The following is a 24,302-nucleotide window of genomic DNA, read 5'->3' as shown; positions in this document are numbered from 1 at the left end:
AGTCTCTCCAGACTAACCTAAGCCAGTTCTCAGACAACAGACATATAGTTTGTCACGGAACCCATGCTTGAATCCTGTTCAGGTCTGCATACTGACAATGCTTAACAATACAGTAGATGTTTAACAAATGTTTGTGGCAGGGAAGGAGGGAACTTGGACTACACAGAAGCAATGTTATAAATAAGTTTCAGGGTAGCTCACAAAACTCTGTGTAACTTCTATTTATATCAATTCTTTAAGGATCTGTGATTTTATGAACCTGGGTCCTTCCAACCTCTCCTGTAGCGTAGCATCTATTCAACAGTTGCTATTGCCAAAAAATGTTTGATCCTACAATCAACCTGGTGATTGTCTCCCTAAACTTAACTAGCCTGGTCCTCAGCAGACATATGGTCCAATACTAAGCTCATACCTGAAGCCTTTGCAGATTGTTAGCAGCTGCCAAGAGTTTTTTCTTAGCTGTTTTCTAGAACACAGGGTCACCTACCTAAATACCATAAATAGGCATAAGAGAAAGATTTGAGGGGAAGATTCAACTCATACTATACCTAAAATAGTACTAAACAGCTGTTCTGATCCCAGAGTGCTATTAAATCCTCTTAGCCGTAAATCCATCAGGAAAAGGTTGAGGAGTCCTTTTGACAGCTGGGACACTTCCTGTGAAAGCCTTGGAGGGGTAGTGGATTGACTGTAAGCATGTATGTACATGTAATATATACCTCATGGAAGGCCTACACTCAACTTCTACTTAAAAAGGTTGGCCAGGGAAAATGATTATTCACTGGCTTGAACAACAGCCCAGTGCATGAAGTCCTTCCTACACAGGCATTGATTACATAGATCCCAAAATGTCTCAGTGGGCATATGTTAACTAAACAAAAATTTTGCTCTCCAAATAAAAAGTCAACCCTGTTTCTCCTCATTCACTTTAAGTACACTATATGTACCCCTATCTCCATGAAGTATCATGTCTGAAATTGAGAGGGCCACAATCATAGGAAAGACTCATAGTTGAAAAGATTGTTTATTACAAATGCATAGAAATACATTGTTAGAACATATTTTGAATGGCCATTACTTAACTATAGTCATGATATTTTATAAATAATTTTATAAAATTTTCAAAGTTAAAATGAATAACTTAAAATAGAAACATGATTTATTCCTTTAAAACAATAAAGAACATTTTCCATGCCAGCAACGTAACAACTATCTGAAAGACATACATTAGAGGGAGGGAAAAGGGACATTAAAAAAATAAATGTGAAGTAACTCAAGGCTTTTACATAACTAAAAAATTACTTACCTCCCGATACAATAGTACTTTCACCAGGATGCTGGGTCCATACTTCATGGGTTTCTATTTCATCAGTTTGAACATCTCTTTCAACATTGTCTTCATTATACTGAACATATGCCTTAAATACAAAGACAAGCTACAATTATTATTTTAAATATTATGGCGATTCCTTATATTTGTCATGATTAGTATGGATTCTCCCTCCACTCATGCATATGCAGCTCTCCACACCTCAACAGACAGCCTCTGTGATTGCTGTCCCAAAAAACATCCATGCCCGGTTTCCAGTGTTCTGGTGATAAACCTTCCTAAACTTAACAAAATCAGTCTTCAAATAAAAGATATATAGACCCATATTAGAAGCCATTACAACAAAGTAGGAACTGTCAGTGGTTCTGCTACACTGTGGCTTGGTTTTCAAGGTAGGGTAAGATCCTCATGTAGCACAGTCTCAAGGTCCTTCACCATTCTGGGTGCCCTTCCTCTACACAATCAATTTTTTTTCTAATTCTAATTCTAGCTAATCAATTTTTTCCCTCAAATGTAGCAACAAATCAGAATACTCCTATAATCTGGCCAGGACAGAGTAAAATGGTATTATTATATCCACAGTTCAGGACACTTTGCCTCTCTTAATGCAGCCTAACATTGTCTTGGCTACCACAACATTCTGGTGACTCATAGTATGCAATCTATTAAAACTCCTAGATGCTTTTCAGAAACATTGCTCCCTATGGCATAGATGATCCATTCTGTACTTGTGAAGTTGATTTTTAGAACACAACTGTAAGACTTTGTATTTATCTCTATCAAATTTCATCCAATAATATTAGGGCAGACAAAGGAATCTGGGTCTCCAAGATTGCTTCCATAACAAAATAAGGCATTCAATGAGGACTTTAGTGGAAGGGGCTGATTTCTGAAAAGCTGATACATCGTGCTTCCTATAGTGCTCAGGAAGCTAGTTTTTTTTTTTTTAAGCAGTGCAGCTATAGATACAGATATACATAACCTCATATATATTATATGTCTAGCCAAAGTACCTACTAATCATGACAGGGGGAAAAAATCCAGGTAAAGTTTCCATATGCCTTACCCATCTGAAAATTTTGTTTTACTCAATTGTCAGTCATATTAATGAAAGTCGTTTTATAACTTTAAAATAAAAATTTTATTCTCAAGATTATCTGGAACTTGTGTGCATTACTGCTTTAGCAAACATTTTACCTAAAGCAAAATATGTAATTTTTTGTTATTCTACAAAGTATGTCCCTTAACAAAGCTATCATTTTAGAGTTTATAAAAACAAGATTCAGTTTAAGGTTCAAGAAAAAAGGAGTAAGAAGGCTGAATAATTTATTTTCTTAAGATCAAACACTGGGATGATAATTGTCGATATGTTACAGTTCATACGGTTATTTCAATTCAGTTCAGTAAGCATGCATGGTTCTGTTTTTGTGTCATCAGTGCCTTACTCAGAGCAGACACTTTACATTAAATAACCATTAAATGACAGTCACTCTTTGACCAAAATCCTATCCTAATGCTTCATGGTGGTGTGAAGATAATATTGGCTCCTCAAATGCTACAGCAGGGGAGCAGAAAATCTGGCAAGTCCTAACAAGCAGGGAAGGCCCCACTGTGGTCCCTGAAAGGGATTGACACAAGGCATGTATCACCCAAAGACTTAGCTGATTCAAGTGTTCATAATCAGAAGGTCAGCTACCAGACACAGCAGCTCATGAAGAACCACCTACTAAGGTGTGCGTGGAGAACAATACACATCAGCTGAGGAAGTACCCACATGGATGAAATCATAGCTCTTTTAAAGTTTAAAGACATACTAGAGACCATGGCTAACACAAGAGAAAGCGATGCCATAATTCTTGCCCTCAGAAAGCATATATTCTAATTGAGAAGATGAGAAATGCACACATGAAGTAACTGAGGAATTAGAAGAATAATTAGAGATAGAAGGCAGTGGTAATGTTAGAGAACACTACTGATAAGGGAGCTGCCAGGGTAGGCTTCCAAAGGGGTGGTAGGATTTAAAGGGCAGGGAGAACCAAGATAGGTAGAAAGGAAAGGAAAGGCATCTGAGGGAGGATGGAATGAACATGTCACATGGAGTACAGTTAAGAAATTGGTGTGCCTCAAGCTAAGGATGGTGCTAAGTTGTGGGAGATGTGCTTAGACAGGCAGAAAGAGCCCAGACTGTGGATGCTCTTGAATTACATTTACTACACAGTTATTAAGTATAAAGTGGATCCTTATGACAGGACGGGCACTGTGACGTATACATAGAGCATACTCTATGAGCATGGCAAAAAGAGTGATGGGCTGGAAGTGGGACCCAGGTTTGAGTCCCAGCCCCACCACTTACTTGTATATCCTCAGATAAGACATTTCAATTCTCTGGGACTCACTTTCTTTATTTATAAAATTACGGAGTTAAGAGTAGAAAACCTCTAATATCCCTTCCAGCTCTAAGTCTATGATTCTATGAAATAAGTTTTTAAACTATTATGATTTTGAGCATTGCCACTATTCTAGCTTAACTGAAAGCCCAGCGGAGTGTATTCAAACCCAACAGTTGTGTTTCACGTGAAATGGAATGTAGAAGAAGAAAAAAAAAACAAACCAGTACAACAAAAGGGGCGAGAGAACTGCATTAATCATACTTAATAATTAGAATGTCAACAAAGGACAATCGATGACCTAGAACTCTCTCTCTCAGTGTTTCTAGACAACAGAACCATTCTAGGGGAGGACCAAAAAAATCTTCCCCATGGGAAGTAGCACCTAAAGATCCTAGAAAGGTGAAGGAGGGAGTGAACACTAGACATGAGGGAGAGCCTGTGTAAAGCCAAAAAAGGGAGACATCAAAAGCCAATGTGAAGAAGCAAGAAATAAACCAGTATGGCTGGAACGTAGAATGCACCAAATGGCTATGGAAAGCTGAAAGACAGGTTGTGAATTCAAGGCTGAGGAGTTTATGTTTTATCCAAGAGGCAACAGAAATCAACTGAATATTCTTGGGTAGGAGTGACATGATGAGAACTGAGCTTTAAGATTATGTTGGCAGCCATATGGACAATGGACTAGATAAGGGAGAGACCAGAAAGAAGAAAACCAAGTAAGAGGCTAACTACAGTGGTTTAGGCAAGAGATGATCAGGGTCTGAAATAAGGTACTGATGATGTGAATGAAAAGAAAGGGTTAGACGTGGAAAATGTTACGTCAAGATTCAACAAAACCAGATAACCAAAGGTTTACAAAGAACTTTCCTTACAACAATCCTTTGAAGTAAAAGGCACAAGCTTTATTATCCCCATTTTACAGATGAAGAACCTTAGGCTCTGAGAGGTTCAGTTTGACAGGCTCCAAGTCCCAGTGGCTGATATGGGATTCAAAACCAGTTCTCTCCAGAAAGAACTGTAACACTGTACTGTAACACTGCACTGTAACACTGCTGCCTCTTAGACTAATGGTTCATTGACAAGCATTTGGTTTCTAATCAGGAAATGTTTGTGGAAAACATGTCAGTAGCTTTCTACTCAATCCATTATGGACTTTATCAGTCATAAAGGCATTTAAACTCTTCTTGAACCTGTTTATTGACCTCTTGAGGTTGAGTTTTGTATATGTGATATTAAAAAAAATACTTTTAATTTTCTCAAATTCACAGTTCTTCAAGGAAGAAACTGGTCCCTATTCCTGCTTTTCTGCTCTGTTATAATGAGGTAAATTTATTTTTAATTCAGCCTTTTAATTTCATAAGCCACAGACTTCTAACAAAACATTCATAGATGCACATATTGTGGTAACAAAGAACTGGTAACACAGGGAGTAATGTTTCCAAAATTCCAGCTCTATTCCTCTAATAGAGGAATGGCTGAATAAAATGTGGCATAAGAAAGTAGACAATATTATTATAAACTAAGAAATAATGAATATGAGGAATTAAGAGAAACACAAAAGATATATATGAAATGATATAGAATGAAAAAAGCAGAATCAGGAATGCCATAGATATAATGACTACAATAATACTCTCTCCTCATTTTTACCTCACAGAAGCCTTCACATCCTTCAGGAAGCAGCTAAAGCATCATGTATTTATTTCATATTATATGTATATACACACACATGTGACATATGTGTGTATACACATACACATAGATGTGTGTATATATAAAATTCTGTACATTATTTCATATTATATGTATATACACACATGTGACATATATGTATATACACATATACATATATGTGTGTGTGTATAAAATTCTGTACATACTTTTATAGGTATATGTTGTCTCCTTAAAAGCAAGGATTGTTTCTTTTTTTGTCTTTGAATCCCCACTGCCTATCTAGCACAGTGCCTGACACTTAATCAATGCTTGTTGACTGATAGTTTGGTTGATTGTTTGACTGAGAAGAACACTAAGAGAAAGAGGAACTCAAAGTAACTGTAAAAACCAATACATGTCCTAAAGAAAACGTCAGGAAACAAACTTTCCTCTTCTGAGCTAAAAACAAAACAAAACAAAAAGCAGGGGGGCAGAATGTTGCAGACATTAATATTATATTATATTTACTGTTATAATTATCAGACATTATTAATGTAGTAGTAGTTTTTGAAGAACTCTTTCTTTGTTACAATGAGGAAAAGGGGAAAATGGAGAAGACTCATCCAAAAATTACTATAAAATTCAGAAACATAAGGCACAAATAAAGCTTATTTTTGAAAAAATTATGCACTCACCTGCTTAGTGTTTCTTTTACCAAAGTTTCTTATGTACATATCATACTCATTTACTGGTGGCAGATCCAAGAGAGAAAAACTAAATGAAAAATCCAAGTCAATCAGTCGAAGCAACTTTGCGCTGCGTGTCCTTTAAAATGAAATAGACAACAGAACACAAAATTAAGAAGCATAGTCTAAGTATTCATGATCCTTTAATGTTTACCTTAATATTTACCTTGATATTTACCTTAAATATTTACCTTAATATTTACCTTAACATTTACCTTAACATTTACCTTAATATTTCTACACCTCAACTATTTACAAGACATAGAATTACTCCAGTATCTCAGATGCTGCCCCTCATCAAACTTATCACCTCCCTCCACAGCTGCTATTCTTTTACCTTACTTCTCAATCCCATCCATACCTCTTTTATTCTTAGGAGATAAGCTAAACTCTTTAGTGAGAAGATGAGAACATCTGGAGAGAATTTTCTCAGTTTTTTTCATCTTCATCTAAAAAATCCTGTGGATCTTCTCGTGTTCCTTTCCTCCTGTCTCAGAAGAACTGTTCCTTATTTTCAAGGCTAAACTTTACATTCATGTTCTTTATCACATCTTTTCCAACTTTGGGACTTTGGCTCCATCAATAACCCACCCCTTTCTCTTGTAGCTTCAATCTCCCTCTTTCCACTTGCTCTTCACCCTTTGCCTAAAAATATAATCAGATCTCTCTTTTTTAAAAAATAACAAAAAAGGGGGAAAAAAGCCTGTCCTTGATCCTAACACCCTTAGGCTACTGCCTCATTTCTCACCTTCCTTTCACTAATAAACTTTAAGAGCCATTCATGTTGCTTCACTGGTATCCAATGACTCTTTAACCCCTTTTGACCTGACTTTTGCTCAATCCTTCTATTGGACCTGCTCTCCAAAGTTACCAATGACTCCTATTCCACAAATAAAAGGCCTTTATTATCTGAAGATCTCAATCCCCTTGACCCCTCAGTAATATTTGGCACTGTTAACTTCCTCCTCCTTGAAACTCTCTCGGCTCTCTTCTACATTATCCCAGTTATACTACGTCACAGAGAGAATTTTACAACAGAAGGGATCTTAAATATCATATAATCCAGCCTTTTCATGGTCTAATTAAATAAACTAAGGCCCAAAGATGTTTAAAAAAACCTTACCTAAATTCAGTTAGTTAGTGGCATGACTGGAATTGAAAGAACCCAGTTCCTTCATACCACCTCATGCTGCCTCAGATTACTTTCCCTAAATGTGGACATTTCCCAAGGTTTAATCCTCAGCCTTTCTTTCTCACTCTCTTGCTTACTCCCTCCTGCCCCATGATTTCAACCTCTACAACAATGACTCCCAAATGAATACCCACATATATCCCCAACCTCTCCCTACACAGCCAGGTCCCTATTTCCAACTGCCTGGTGGACAGTCCTACCTAAGTGTTCCATGAGGCATTTAACACAAAGCCCTGGCACATAGTAGGCACTTAATGTTTTCTAAAAACAAAATCTTTTGCTGCTAGCTACCCTACATGTGCCCCCCCCACACAAGAAACCAGTTCCTCCCTGACTTCCTTATTTCTATTAATTGTACTGACCATTTTCTCAGTTACCCAAGCTTATAACCTTTGAATCATCTTTGGGAGATGTCCAAAGATTCTCCTTTCTTTGATCTGCTAATTCTTCCTTGGAAATGTCTCTTCCCTTCCATTGCCGTGACCATCATCCTAACATAGGTCCTTACTTACCTTAACCTGGAACTACTTCAATAGTCTCTTAGCTAGTCTGCCTGCTTCCAGCCTTTCCCCCTCCAATCCATGCTGCATTCCTTTCCCTATGGGAACCCAGGAAACCACAGAGAGAAGGATGTGTCAGTGGCAACTAGTTTGGATATCTACTAGGTAATGTTCTGAGATCTCCTGAAAGATCTCAAACTATTGGGTGGGACCTTGGAGTGATGACAAAGTTTCATTGATATATCAGAATATTTATTTTATTTTTGCATTTAACTTGGCATTAAAGTAGCTTAATAATTGCACTGTATAAACTACATTTCTATATTGTATTGTTTTTTATATATATTACATGTACTGTCTATTGTATTTTCTTTCTTGTGTAAGATGGAATTTTTAAACAAATTGTAATACATACTATTACCAACAAAAGGAGTAACATCAAAAAAATTCAGAATTTCACAATGCTTGGCTCCTACATGTGATCCCAAATGTACTTCTGCCTCGTAAAGAAAATATTTTCTTTATTGTTTCCCAATTCTCCTAAGAGGAAGGTGTAGATACCCATTCCAATTTATTCTCATTTAATAAGATTTATATTAGTTGCTTACATATATACACACATGTGTGTATGTATATACACACACATATATATGTATACATAAATAGCCAAGATATAAGGCACTGGAGTTCCTCCCTCAGGTCTCTGACCCTGAATCATCATGGGCAACAAAGAGGCTGGAAAGCCATGCTCAACTGAATCAAGGTTGCATCCTTGTTGAGGATCCTTTCAATGCTGTGAATGTTCTCCCCTACTATGACTAAGTCAAAGTCCTTTTGTTAATGTTAGATGGATAAACAAATATCTCATTCAATTTCCATCTCACCCTTGAGTTACCATACTGAGTCAGAGATGGCCTACAGACATAACACTTAAAATCCAGCTGAATGACTACACTGTGGTTCTACTTACTGCAAATGTCTACATAATGGTTCATTTCCTGATTATTTAGATGATCAGGTTGAATAGAACATCTTGGTTAAAAATAGACAGGCAGTTTTATTTTATAAGAGTCACTATCATAATGGGAGCCATACTATTATGATGTTCTCACATTTGTCAAATCATATTTTCCTGTATGACTAAGGATTGTTTGGACACATGCTTTTTAGGAATGTACTATAAAGAGACTCAGATAAGGAGAAAAAATCATTTATTTTAGAAGATCTTGATGATGTGATCCACATTCTCATTTTGAACCCCTCACAAGAGTCAGGTAATTGTCAGTTTATTCATGTTCCTCTGAACGTTCACCTTCAAAAGGCACCCTCCTCCAAGAGGAGGTCTTTGAAAAAAGACCATACTCTAATTTAACACAGTATAATTTGCATTTGGAAAAGAATAATTACAGAACAACAACAGCATGATTTTATAGACAATATAATGCAAACTACATATCAGGTTATCAGTAGTAAGTGATTAAGTATTAAAAATATGACAAAAATGAATGATGGAAGTTTGGTAAAAATCCATAATGACATAAATAAATTTATGCCACCCACCGTTGTTTAAGGGCATGATTCCGACAACTTTGTCGCTGTGAAGCTGCAGCAAAGTCCATAAATATTCCACAGAGAGAGCCTCTAGAAGGGGATTCTTTTGCTTCTGCATGAAAATGGAAATTGTTTTGGTGAAATTTTCTATTAAAAATGAAAATAGGTTTGGCATAGAATAGATTGTTAGCACCTCTAACCATTACACTTAACAGGGCATTAGTTTATGATAAACAAAAATGAGTTGTAATAAAAGGATCTGTACCACAAGCATCCACAACTTTTATAGTTTTCATCTTTAATTTGAGATATTTATTCAATAAATAAGTATTTATTTAGCACTATACTAGTAGCTCTGCAAGAAAAAAGGGAAATACAAATCAGTCCCTACTGGAGTTTACAACCTAATTGAGGAATCAAATCACATATATTTTAAATAACTAGAATATAAAAAAGAGCAAAATAATGTAGAAAATACCATACATGCTGAAATGGCTGATATTTTTTACAACTCTCACAATGCCTCAATAAATGATTAACTAGGGTCTAGGCACCCAGAAATTTCAGTGTTTAATACATGTTCATATTAATTAATTTATTATTTATTTTATTTATTATTTATTTATTAGGCTACTTTCACACTGACCTAGTTTAAATAACAATGTGTTTCATAGTATATAATTAGCTTTGAAAGCAAAGGAAAAGAAATAATTCCTCCAACAGAGCTTCTTAGGTGTTAAACATGTAATTCAGTAATTCAGACTACTGATACTATATGGTACCAAACTTAAATATAGTAAACCAGTACTGAAAAATAAAATGTTATGGTACTTAATTGTCTGCTTTGAAACTATGGTACTTACAGAAAAATACACAACATTTCTCAGCAATTTAGAGGTATGATAAGGAAGTTTTACAATGCAGTCATTGGAATTTGGTTTGCTGATGACATGGTGCCTTCTGGAGGTCATTGAATTTGGATGTTTCCAGGCAACAAAAAGCATGTTGAACAAATTGTTAGGGCCAGCAGAAGTCAATGAATATTAGACAGCAATATCTCCAATAAAAGCATCCTTTGCTTAACAGAAATCCATTAACAATATTCCAAAATTAAGGAACTGATTATTTCACAAATTCTCTCAATAATACGGCATATGCCAATTTAACTACATCTGTGGGCTTCTTCCCACACCTATTCTGTTCCTGCTATTGCTGCTACAGGACACTATCTTGCCGTACCATATGTGCTATGGCTAAATTCTTGTGGAACGAAGAGTCTAACAATGAGCAACACTTCAAGAGACTCAACACTATCCACCATCAGCCATCAGCTAAGTCCCTGAATGCGGTCTGTTTATGTGCTGATCACTGTTCGGTGTCAGCTGCTAGACGACTATGTACAAGTGAAATGCTGTATGTAAAGCACTTTGCAAAACATAAAATATGACATAAATGTCAGTTATTATCATTACTAGTATTAATACATAAATTGTGTATGAACCTACTTGGCTTGTGAAATTGAAATATTCTATCAAAATTTGTTCTAAAGAAAATCTCTAAGTGAATCATGGTTTATACAGCAGTTGACTCATAACTAGCCAACACCAAAGCCTGAATCCAGAGCCTCAGCTATTAAGTAAGGGATTTGACATTTGTAATCTTAACTTCATGTGTTTATCTTCTTTAAGCAAAGATATGCTAACAAAACATACAGGCACAACCAAATAGAAATATGGGGAAAGAGGCCAGTAAGTTCAAGTGATAGATAAAAAACTATACATATATATATATGTATATGTACACACACATACATATATATGTGTATATATACACATGCACATTATACATACATATAGACACACACATATATATGTATATATACACATCTTTCAGTCAAGTTAAAATTTTAAAAGTTTATACTTTGTGAATAACTGAGGTAAATTCACAAAACTTAAGAGATTACTACTCTGTATACCTCTTTTATACTTCCTATATGATAGAAAAATACATAAGGTAGGGTTCAAACAGACAATTATATTGCCAGAATTCCTGGTATTCTAGTACCCTTTCACTTTCTATAATTTTATCCTACAACTGCTTGGAGTGTAATTCTAAAATTTTGAGTCTACGGCTATAATTTTTCCTAATGAAAATCAGTGGGGAAATAGGCTTCATTTAGAAATCTCTTTTTAACAGACTTAGTTGAAATATGTCTAACTCCATAAATCAGGCCATTCCTAGCTATGTTAGATAACCTTGCTCCCCGGCTCCCCCAGAACATTTCTGAATCCTGTGTGCCATTATAGTCATTTAAGTTCCTGGCTGCCTCAATAAGAGTCAATAAGGAGACTGAGTAAGAGGCAATTCAAAGTAAGGGCCCAGTCATATCAAACTAGCAACAATAAAAATTTGATATCAACTGTAAGGAAGCACTACACTAGTTTCTCATACAAAAAAGGATGAAATATGATCTAACATAATTGCCCTGTAATTCTTGGCTTCTGACTCCCAAGTGCTCTTTATTAACCTGAACTCAGCTTCATTTCTAATAATCAATTTACAGAGAACCTAGTAAATGTTCAATTATGCTAGACAGTGAATCATCATGAATCCATAAAAATCACTTTCACCAATAAGAAATTGATTTTGAGACGTGAATTGAGTATATGTATTGTTACCCAAATAGTTTAAAATAATAAAAAAAAATCATTTGCATTTACTTGTGTACCTGTTCTTGGTTCTTTTTCAAGATCTGTTTGAAACTGCTTTTGAATTCTCTTTGAAGGTAATATACCAATTCTTTCATTTTCTGCATTAATGGCTCTTTGGATTTCTTGAATCTCCATCTTCCTGGCTAGAGGAATTTCTTCATCCCTTTTCTTTATCTGTTCTTCAGCACCACCATTGTCATCATCATTATCATCATCATCATCATCATCATCATTGCCATCACCATCACCATCACCATTATCAAAATCATCTTCATAGTCCTTCAAAAAAAATAAGGATTTTACTGATTGTTTTAATGTTAACCCTAATTAAAGTTCAAGCAATTTCAGAGATTATTTTTAAAATTCAGGAATATTTCAATTCAAATGACAGAATCACTAAGGAACAACTTCATTATGTTACTAACTTTGAAATTAAATAATGAGATTTGCTGGAAACTCCTCAAAAGTTACACTGTTTTAAATATTTGTGGGTATTTTAACACGAAAAAAAGACCTAACTATTGTGGATTTGCTTTTAATAGGATTTCCCCACATGAAGACTGTAGTTTTTAAATGATTTAGAAATCTAAATTTTGGACCAAAAACAATCTATAAAAACAGAAAATATATACTTCAGTTTAGCACTATATTTTCATAAACTCTCTATATTTTGTTATATTTTGAATTATGCTAGGAACATTATATCATACACATATTGAAAGTATCCTGGTGTCATAGAAATTAACTACCCAATGTTGCCAGATTCTTAGGTATCATGAAGAGAACATGCAAATGCACATAAATATTTTTCGACAGAGTATAACTGAAAATAATACAAATTTTATAATCTTTAGATTATTTTACATTATTAGGTTTAGTTTAAAATATGGTAGGGTATTCACACTCAAAAATGTATCCAAATGGTTCAAATATAGAATACTAATGGTAATAATAAGAAATGTAATGCAAGTAGGAAATTGCTATAATAAATTTACTGCTAAGAATAAAAAATTCAGGCTAAGAAAAAAGTCTAGTTTTTATGAGTACTTCAAAATCATCTTCATAATTGGCAGTGTAGTCATCAGCACCATCATTTTCTAAATCAATGTCTTCCTTTTCAACATCCTAAAAAGGTAAAAACAAAACACAGAATAAACCAAAGTGGGTAAAGCTGTTGACCTCACTTGAACCTACTGAATGGGTTAAATTAACTTTAGTATTTATTCACTTTGACTAGAGAATATTTTTTCAATAATTTTATAAATCAAAATCCAGGTAAGAGGAAAAATACTCAAAATATCTATGAATTAATACTACTGTTCTATCAATATAAACAAGAAAAGTATAACATTTTTAAAATGTGCTTTTACTTTACATCATATTTTTTCCTAGCACCATAACTAATGTTAATGTTCCTCTGTGGCTTTTTGGTGGCTTCCAAATTCCTGGCAGGTTCTCCCTATGTTGCTCATGCATACTCTCCTCACAAGAAAATACCCCATTTTATACTATTAATTGGTACTCTGAAGGAAAAAAAGATTGATGAACTGAGATAAATTTCAGCCCCCAACCTTGACTGAATTTTTACAGATTCTGAGTTACTGGAATATGAATTAAGAGGTTTTATGGGTCAAAGAGTTTATTCTTGTCCTGCTCTTAATGTAGCTGGCTGTTAGGAATAAATATAACATTCTTTTATGTTCCTTTTTTCTCAAGTTTGCTGAAATAAGAATTTCATATATAGACTTTTTCTCACTAAGATCAAGAACAAACGAGTAAAATCAAATTGTTGTTTGTCCTTCATTTTTGAAGAGGATCAATGAGATCATAAGTGATGTCTTGACTTGCGTATGAATTGGATTTAAGTGAGGAAGAGTTGCACAAAGCTGTCTTTCTTCCACAGTCATCAAAGTCCAGTGGCAAGACAAAAGTCAAGATGACTAGCGATGGCCCAGTATGCAATGGATGACCTTCCCCATCTTCAATGCCTGACTGAGCACTAAGCACTCCACAGCACGTGCTTCTTCCACCTTCCTGGCCGTTGGAACAAACTGTTCCCAACTACCCATTCTGCCAGGGGTTATCTTCACACATTTGCCGTACATATCCTCTAACTCACCGACGGGCATGAGGCCTGTAGATTACTCTCAACCTGACATAGCTCATCTGCCAAGACAATTTCACTGAGTTCAAGTGAAGTTGCTGCACAAGCTTCTTGGAGCCACAGGTGAGAGGTGGGTCACAGGTGAACACCAAAGGTGGATGAGCAGCCCTGAAGTACATGGGGTATTCAGAAAGGACTAGCACGTGTCAGATGCCATGCTAAAGATTCTCAAAAGGAAAAATGCAAAATGTTCACAACTGCATGAAAGAATACTCCAAATCACTAATGATAAGAGAAATCAGTAGGATAAGGATCATCCTACTGATTCTAAAAACTGAAGGGAAAGCCACCAGGTATTCCTTATAGAGAGAAACAGCCCCTAAAGCCAAACCAAAGGAAAAGGAAGGAGATGTAGACTATTTTATCTTTGGTTTGGCTGATCCGTGTTGGGCCTCAAGAATGATTTTATATGGAACCAACCTTATTTGACAGAGCCTAGGACCTGAAAGCCAGAAAAAACTTACTCCAGATCTCACATAGGCATAATGTGTTAAGTTCTGGGTTCCACATTTTTGGAAGAATATCACAAGCTGGAGTGCACTGAGGGTAACTGACAGGCCTCAAACCTGTCGGTGAGTTAGGAAATGTCTATTCCAAGCATGTGAAGATGTCCCCTAGTGAAATGGTAGGTAGGATGAGAACAATTTTTTTCCAAAGGCCAAGAAGATGGCTGAAATAGGCACTATGGAGTGCTAAGAGCTTGGTCAGACATTGAAGACACCAAGGTCATTCACTGCATCGTGGGCCATCACCAGTTGACTTGACTTTTGTCCTGCCACTAGACTTCAATGACTCTGGAGGAATGAGGCTGAAGACATTGCGCAGCTCTGCCTCACTTAAATCTACTTGATTTGCCGGTTAAGACATAACCCTTGTGATATCATTGATCTTCAAGAACGAAGGAAGAACAACAATAACGAGGTATATAAAAATAAGTTAACCTTTCTGAGTCTCAGTTTTCTCATCTGTTAGAGTATATGATACCAGTAATACCTCTCTCCCAGGAATGCTATAAGAGTCAAGGAAGACTCTGCATGGAAAGCACAGGTAAACATTAAAGAACTATAGAAACTATTATTGTCATTATTATCATCATTATGTAAAAGGTGCATTTTCTTCCTTACATCAGTTTCCTCACTTGATTGCCTTCGGGCGGATTTCCATATTGACATTCCTTCTTCACCAGTTTGCTAAAAGACACATAAACAAAAATTGCAAATAAAGGAAAAAGTCTAAAAAGTAAGCTTTAATGTTACCTATCATACAGGCTCTCAATTACAAATATAACTAGTAGATATCACCTTTTTCTACAAGAAAGTCTCTAGGAAAGCCACTATCTAAAACTATTCAATACTGTTTGAAACTGAATAATAATACCCATGATTGTAGAGGATGAAAAGAATTTTTTGGGGTGAACGGTGAAATGTCCTACAAATAAGCTCTGCCTTCATTTTCAGAAATCATGCTGATACATTTTGACACGGAGAGGTCACAGTAAAGTCTTAGTTGTACTGATATTCAAGAAACACTAACTACAGTCCTGCACATGTAGTGAATATGAAAGACTCAGGTATTTACAGGGTACGCATTAATCATACCTATAAATTTTCAGGTCACAAAAGCACCATAAATTTTGCCTTCTGGTCTTGTTAATCTGATATCCTGAAAGACTTAATGGATGAGCAATTCCCAGGAAGTGGTATTCTCTCCCATCCTATCTCTATGTTATCAGACAGACAATATGTTTGCTCATTTTGCTTAAATGCACTTTTTTGCCTTAAGAAGTTCTATGGATACTGCATGCCATCTTGGGGAGGCAGAAGGGGAGGGAGGTGGAGAAAATTTAAAACTCAAAAGTTTATAGAAATGAATGTTGAAAACTAAAACTAAATAAATTAATTGAAAAATTGAAAAAAAGGAGTTCTATGGTGAGGTGACAACTTGAGGGTGGAGGAAGAGATGGTACTGACATGTGACAGTGATCTATATTTTTAAAACAATAAAACATCTTTAAAGGCAAAGGCATGCGTGGACTTTTCTTCCTTCTTGAGAGTGAGTATGCACATAGTTTTTTAGCTCCTCTGAAACATTAGTAATGCTTTACAGAGATTGACTCACTAACCCACTGAATATTTTGTGACTTAGGCAAGTCATAAATATCATGATTCTATTTGAAAAAGCAAGAGAAAAAAATAATTTTCACTAGCTCACATTTAAAGATCTCTTAATGTTCTTGTTATGGAAAAATACATTATATTCTCCTCCCCTTAAAAGTTTTAGACTGATTATTTCATTTACAATCAAATCCCGTTACATTAAAATTACATTACAGAAAAAAAATCCATATAACTTGAATCCTAGAAACTGAAATATTAAGTCAATGAAAAATTGGGGAATAGAGACAAGTGACTAAGATTTGATAAAAAAGGAACTAAACAAGAAGGAAAATAAACACCTATAAACACTAGTGAGTCTATAAAAAACATTTTCTACCAATTAGAGGTGCAAATATTTCCTTGGGCAAGTTAAAACTACCTATCATTCACAATTTACTTGAATTACTTTAATCAAAGAATCATATTGACTAAAACTTCCCCCAATAAGTAGTAACATAAGAGGTTTAATGAAATAAATAGGACAGGAAAGAGAAGTAATTTTGGATAATGGGGCACTCAAAGGAAGGCAAGTATACAGGAAAGACAGAGTTAGGGACATTAATGAGACAGCTAGATGATAGTATGGGAGCCAAAAGGAGGGAAAAGAGTTTTAAAAAAAAGAAGGCATCAAAAATAAATTTTAAGATTTTGCCTAGGAATGGTCCATCCACATACCAATTAAAATCATCTAGGGTAAGACAAACTGAAACTGGCCATATTATAAAAAACACGACTCAGCAGAATATAAATACCTGAAACTAGAGATCCAATTGTCTAAGTTAAAGGTGATAATTTTTCAAGTAAAGTAGAATATACTAGAGAAGACTTATAATGACCAAACAACTGGTCAGTAAACATTTATTAAGCACCTACCATTCTGTCTTCTTTCAAATGTACTGTCTATGCGTCAATAAGAGGAAAGGTTTTTTAAATCAATAAACAATAATGTTATTAACACTATCTTTTAAATGATTAAGATTTTGCCTAAGAATGATCTGTCCACATACTAAATTTAAATCTTCTAGGGTGTCAAACAAGCTAAAAATGGCCATGTTAAAAGAAACATTACAGCATAACAGAAACACCTGAAACTGGGGGTTAAATTGTCTAAATTAAAGATGAAAATTTTTGCAGAGTAGAGTATTCCCTCTAAATTTAAAGTATTAATTTCTCACTCTTTTCATCATACTATGACCACATAGTAAAAGATAAATTGCTTTAATTATGTGCATGTGAATTAATGTGCCCTATTTCTTATTCAATCATGACACTCTGTTAGGCTACAAATATTTAGTTTATACACTCCTCATTTTATTTATAAAATGTATGTGACCTAGTAATTCCCAAAGCAAATTGCTTTACCTTTCTTCTTGTGTCTTTGTTGTCTTTTCCACCATTCTTTCCTGAATTCTGTATATGCCTAGAAACCAAACATTACAAAATATCAGACATATATAGTGTTTTTCACATGACAGAAAGGATAACTATCTTTATAGGCAAAATATTAATAAGGTTTCTCCAAACTTAAAAAAGTATAAACCTGTCATTTTAAGTATTTATGGTTGAGTCTGTCCTCTACCTTTGGGAGACTTTTTATCAAATCCCTGAACTCTCTTATGACATATTCCATCCCAATTTAGATGTAAAGTGAGACATATCTCTACAAATCAATATGAGTTCCCCTTTAAAATTAACCCTATTTCTTCAGTTGTGTATTTCTAAATGGCTAATTACTTAGCTGGCAAAAAAAATAAAGGCTATCAACATTTTGACATTTAATGTTTGTGTTTAAAAATTTTTTAAAAAATTAGGGCTTTATAAAAAGCACACAATTCTGAGCAAAATCTTTCTTATATCTTTTAATGATCTTAAGCAAGAGTTCTTAACCTTTTTTGTGATGGACCCCTTTGGCAGACTGATGAAACCTATGGATTCCTCCTTAGAATAATGTTTCTTTTTTAATTCATAATTGAAGGAAATACTAAATTTCAGCTAGAAGTAAGTGAAAATAAAGATGAAATTATTTTTTCATCTAAGTTCACAGATAAACTGGTGGCAGCCTATGGACCATAAGTCAAGAAATCCTGCTCTAAAGCAAGAGTCAGAAAATTTTCAGAAGTGAGAGGGCCAAGTTGCTAACCTCAATTCTTCTTCACAAAGGGAAGGAGGATACTGATACTAGCAAGTGCCTTTGATTTAAAAATTCTGCTCACTCCACCAATATTTAGATTCATTTACTTTTAAGAATTATTTTTTTAATTATAAGAATTCCACAAAACAGTCAAGCCCATAATTCATTCACAAGTTACTATAAATTAATTTTATCAATAAGATCTCAACAAATAGCAAACCATCTTAAGGTCATCTTTTGATTTTGGGAGGAAAAACGCTAGTGCCCTTTGGTGGAGTAAATGGGAAGGGGATGTAAGAAAGGAGTACAAAAGCCCTAGCTTGCTTCTAGTCAGGAGCAAGAGAGAATGGGCCCTGGGAATTGGAATATAAAGTTAAAAAAAAAAAAGAGGAGGTATCAAGACAACAAAGATAAACTTTAAATTTGCAAATATGCCTAGAACCTATATTAACAAAACAAATAAAGGACCTAAATGCATTCTGGCCAAATTTTAAAGGGAAAGTCAAATGTCTTTATTCACACATTCAAATGAAAAAACTTTTTATAATGACCACATTTTTATACTCCTATCTACAGGGAGCATAATTAATTATCTCATGCTTGTGAAAAAGGAAATAAATACCTCATTTACAAGTGCTGTAACTTTTTCAGGTTATTGGAGTACACTAGATAGTAAATCAATCACCTTTTCCAGCACATATTTTTTTTGGGGGGGGGGGGTTAGGCAATTGGGGTCAAGTGACTTGCCCAAGGTCACACAGCTAGTAAGTGTCAAGTGTCTGAGGCCTGATTTGAATTCAGGTCCTCCCAACTCCAAGGCCAGAGTTCTATCCACTGCGCAACCTAGCTGCTCCTCTAGCACATTACTAATATTCCCAAGTTGGTTATACTTCCAAAAAGTATGCAGGGGGTACCTCATCACGGACAAACCCCAAATAATAGACCTACATAAAATATAAAACAAAGGTAGTATTTTCTATTTTCAATTACTCCCTAAAGGTTTCCTCTAGATACCAAACTCTCCCACTGCATTTAAAATAAGATTTTAATTACAATAATCACACACCACTTTTCAGGAAGACAATTATTACACACAATGAGTCCCCTTCAGGGAAGTGACTGAACTGTCTCCCTTTTGTATTTACATCCCCAGCACTTGGCACAGTTCTTGGCACATAGTCCAAGTGTTTAACAAATGCTTTTTCATTCATTCATTCATTCACCTATAATTTACTCTAATTAAAATTAGAGCCAACACATAGAGTTTGTAAGCAAACTCTAAAAGAACTATGAGATACATATCTGGAATCAAATTATACATCTTCCTTACTGGCTGCCAGATATATTTTCTCTTTTGAAATTTGCTCCTCCATTTCTGTGTTCACTAGTCTGTGAAACAAAGTAATAATGAATTTTATTATGTTTCTTAATTATCATTAGGAAAACATCAACCATAAAACAGATACGAATTCAAATTTTAAAACAGTACCTAGAGGGCAAGGGGAGAGAGATATACTGGGAAATGGAGTTATGTAAAAATAAAAGTTATCAATAAAAATCAATATTTAAAAAAAAAACACAATACTGCTATAAAAAATATGTGAACTGAAGTTCCAACTGGTCCTAAAATAATCTATTTTATGATCCAGTAACCTCTGAAATAAAGTAGTGTACCATGCCTGACAGATGAATAAAGGAATGCTAACAATTATTATTTTTTCAGATCCAAGAATGTATAATATTTTTATATATTAAATATATATTTTACACATTAAAAAATTTTTTAAAAAATATAACAAATTACTAGGTATTAAAAGGTTTGACAAATATCCTTATTGAAAAATTGCTTATAATTACATGATTTTATATATTTCACTTTTAACTTTTCAGGATGATCCAAAAATTTCTATTATTGATATATTAATGCCCTTTACATAGAGAAATTTGGCAGACACTTTCCTTTTTCTATTCTGAGGAAATAATTACACTGGGAAACTCACTTAGTCTGGGTCACACAGCCAATATTTGTACATCAAGAGACTTAAACTCTGTTTAAGTCAATTGTCCCAACTCCAAAAGCCCCCTTTCATCTACTAAGCTACTCTGAACATGTCCTATAAAGAGACAAGTTAGCAGGCATCCCAGATGAAAACAAGGAATATGCATTGAGGCCAAGTGGGAGATAAGGTTGGATAGATATAGTGGGGCCAGATTTGGGAGTCAAGTTGATAAGTTTGGGCTTCATATAATAACAGGTTTTTGAGGAGAAGAGTGAAGGATGAAAAATCTTCTTTAGGGAAGACTGGTTTGGTAGTGGTGGAGAGAATAAATTGAAAGGATGGATAGGAGTCAGAAACACTAGCTATGAGGCAGTTATAACATTCCATATTTGAGGTAATAAGGGTCTAGATTAGGGTAGAATAGAAAAGAAGGTACTAACTGAAAAAAGACACTTCAAAGTAAAAATGACAGGACAGGATGACTGGATATGGGAAATAAAAGAAGGGAATGAGTCTAAGTGACTCCAAGATTTCAATCTCAGGGTACCTAGGATCATCAGCTTAAATCACTATACCTGAAATCATTTGAAGAGATAAGTTCTCCAAGAGAGGAAGTATATGGAAACAATAAAGAGTTGAGAAAAAGACTTCTGACCACATAATCCATGTAAGGTAACAGGAGAAGGAAGGGAAATCAGGAAGGGAAAGAAACAAGTACCTAGAAGTAGAACCTGTAGAGTAGGTTCTTATAGAAGGGGGGGGGGGGGGGGAGGGACAATTCAAGTGGAACAGGTGGTCAAGAAGGTCAAATGAAGCAGTCAGGCCTAAGGGAATCAAGGCAGAGAAAGGTTCTTGGCTTGCGTCAGTACCTTTCAGAAAACAGTAAAGATAAGAGTCGTGGGAAAGAAAGCCAGATTCCAAGGCATTCAGGAAAGAGTGGGTAGTGAGGTACACAGCAGAGGAAAACAGAGCTGGAAGCATTAGAGGGAGAGGAGGAGGGTAGTTCTGGATCCCTAGAGGGCAGCCTGAAGGCACTGGGCACCTGAGAAGCAGGGGGAGAGGGGGTAGTGCTGGGAACAGGAGGAAGATACTAAAAGGGAAGCAGATCCCCAAAGACAAACTCTATCCGAGACAAAAGATAAAGGGCAGTCAATCGTGACGTTTTTCAGTGAAAGGAAGGAAAGAAATAGGAGCAGAGCTAATGTAGACAACAGTTTCAAGTGAGATATTTTCAAGATGACATTCTTAACATGATTTTCTATCCATCTATATGCTATGATTTTAATTCATAAAGCTTAGTTTAATAACTCGGCTTCTAAAATTAGCATGATAATAGGGAAAGCAGGTGACTAAGTGCTAGTAAGAACTTGGGCTTCACCAGTCTTGCTCTGTAAGCCCAAACACTTACTTTACTTTTCTGTCCTAGAAATTTATAAAATGGGGTTAAGAGCTACTCTTTCCTTCAAAATAATAAATGTGAAAATGTCTTGAATTCATGTAAAGAGAAGCAATTCATAAATCTAGATTATTGTAAGCAAGTAAACAAAATAAAAGAGCCTAGGTTTCTAATTCATTAGAGAGCCAGGCAATGAATAGATAAATTATTATTGATCTGATTTCTTTGAAATTCAATAATGAGTCTAGAATTGTATTAAGCAACCAGAGCATTTAAATCAACATATACGTGTAACATAATTAGATCCTTTACAGTCAAGAGCAATTTTATATAAAGTGTTAATAAAGCCACAACTTCTTGCTTTTTCAACATTATTTCCAGAGAATTTTTGAGCACTTCAAAGCATTTTTCATTAATGCATTCAACAAACAAATGACAGGCAATGGCTTTATTTGTCAGTACATGAAGATTTTATCATCTTTCAATATTAATCAAACAATCCTAATTTCAGTCATGTTCATCTCCAATATCCGTAGCTATAAATCTCCACATTCGCTTCACTGGAATCAAATGTGACTTGGCCACTCATACATTGGTATCCACTAGTATACACAAGCTGGAGGACTAAATGATAAAATTCAATTTTAAGTAAGAGAAAATTTTACCTTGGATTCCTTTTTCTTTCTATGCTCTTCTTTAGATGTTTTTTCTTTCTTGTCTGCGATATTTTTCAGTCTCTCATCCTCAAAAGGAACTCCATCTTTATGTCGTTTCTCTCTATGTCTTTCTTCCCCATCCTTGTCACAGGCCGTATTGCTTTTTTCTTTGGACACTTTTTCTCTCCTTTCCCTAGTGCTGTTTTTTTCTTTGTGTTTCTTCTCTTGTTCTTGTTCTTTTTGCCTCTTGTGCTTTTTTTCTCCATCTTCTTTATGCAGATAATATCTGAGAGTAAACTCTTTATTTTCACCATACTGCAATATTTAAAAATGTTAAGTTGGATAATTTCTGATTGTAAAAAACATGAAGTCCTTAACTACACAGAAGACAGAGTTTACCTGTTATGAGAAGAAAAATGGATATATTTATATGTCTACAATTACAACTGTAAATCTCTGATTTACATATATCCTTTATATATGTTTTGTTTTTTGTTTTTTTTGGCTAGGCAATGGGGTTAAGTGACTTGCCCAGGGTCACACAACTAATAAGTGTTTTGTGTCTGAGGCCAGATTTGAACTCAGGTCCTCCTGAATCCAAGGCCGGTGCTCTATCCACTGCACCACCTAGCTGCCCCCATCTTTTATATATGAATGACTAACCTTAGCTAATGGGCAGCGAGGTGGCATAGTGGCTGTCCCTGGAGTCAGGAAGACTCATCTGGCCTGAGGCACTTACTAGCTGAATGACCCTGGGCAAGTCACTTCACCCTGTCTGCCTCTGTTTCCTCATCTGCAAAATGAGCTGGAGAAGGAAATGGCAAACCACTCCCGTAGATGCCAAGAAAACCCCAAATAGGGTCACAAAGAGTCAGATATGACTGAAAAACAACTAAACTGAACTTTAGCTAGGTGGTCATGAAAACCTTCTTTCTTCATCAGGTCTACAGACTTGGGAGCAACTTATTGCTTCTCACCTTAACATAGTACAGTACAGAAGACAAGGCAAATTTTCTACCATGGTCATTCCACTGGTCCCAGAACTATTATACACTGAATTTATTAATGATAAATGTCTTCATATTTGTCAGTTGCGTTTATTACCAGCAAACGGAGAGTGAAGGGAGAGGAGGAATAGAAAGAAGGAAAGCAAAGCAAACCCTGACTTACCATCATACCTCATCCTAAGTCCATGAGAGGTTGAAAGCAGTATGCGAAGTTTCACAGAAAAGGAAAGCAGGTTACTTCTGACTAGCAATGATCAGGGAAGGTTTTTTATGTTCTACCTAATTGCCTTCTAGTTAGGTTTCCTTATAGGTTTCTTTATTTCTTTTTCTTGAGCTATTATTCAATTTTCCAAAATTAGAAGTATTTCCTTCCTAAAATAGCCTCTTGTTTGTCATCTTGCCAAGCAGGGTTTTGGGCTGAGGTCTCTGTGGTACTTCTGATTTAGAGTGAATGTTTGACCTCAGCTTCCAAGAATGTTATTTAAAATGGACCTATGCTTTCTCTGGGATGTTCACTTTAAATTCTTCAATATTTTTTTCTCATCACATTTTGTCACAGCTATCTTAGTTACTATGTGATCTACTATCGTTACATAGGTTTGACCACAGGTACATCTGTCCCTAGTTGCCTTTGTTACTCAGGAAAAAATATAAATAAAAAGGAAAAAGACAAACCAGTATATTTATTTTCTTGTAAAGACTAAGACTACTTGTCCTAA

The 24,302-nt window shown here is 35.1% G+C and overlaps 1 protein-coding gene across 2 annotated transcripts in view; it reads right to left on the bottom strand.

Moving 5' to 3' along the window:
* The window catches only part of WDR60 (WD repeat domain 60), a 78,550-nt gene that overhangs the window by 36,303 nt on the left and 17,945 nt on the right, over positions 1–24,302 (bottom strand). Inside the window, exons 5-13 of one of the 2 annotated variants that reach the window (XM_027841133.1) lie at positions 22,586–22,891; positions 19,855–19,913; positions 17,756–17,813; positions 15,362–15,427; positions 13,121–13,198; positions 12,091–12,352; positions 9,372–9,474; positions 6,069–6,198; positions 1,307–1,418 (exon numbers count right to left, since the gene is read on the bottom strand). In XM_027841133.1, the coding sequence (XP_027696934.1) occupies positions 1,307–1,418; positions 6,069–6,198; positions 9,372–9,474; positions 12,091–12,352; positions 13,121–13,198; positions 15,362–15,427; positions 17,756–17,813; positions 19,855–19,913; positions 22,586–22,891 (1,174 nt within the window). Of the gene's footprint in view, positions 1–1,306; positions 1,419–6,068; positions 6,199–9,371; positions 9,475–12,090; positions 12,353–13,120; positions 13,199–15,361; positions 15,428–17,755; positions 17,814–19,854; positions 19,914–22,585; positions 22,892–24,302 lie in introns of those variants that run through there. The other variant, XM_027841134.1, reaches the window with a different exon arrangement.

Source organism: Vombatus ursinus, unplaced genomic scaffold (assembly GCF_900497805.2).
Source record: "Vombatus ursinus unplaced genomic scaffold, bare-nosed wombat genome assembly UNPS02014852.1, whole genome shotgun sequence".
Classification (NCBI taxonomy): domain Eukaryota; kingdom Metazoa; phylum Chordata; class Mammalia; order Diprotodontia; family Vombatidae; genus Vombatus; species Vombatus ursinus.
The sequence above is the reverse complement of the archived record's forward strand: the minus strand, read 5'-3'. Positions and strand labels throughout refer to the sequence as shown.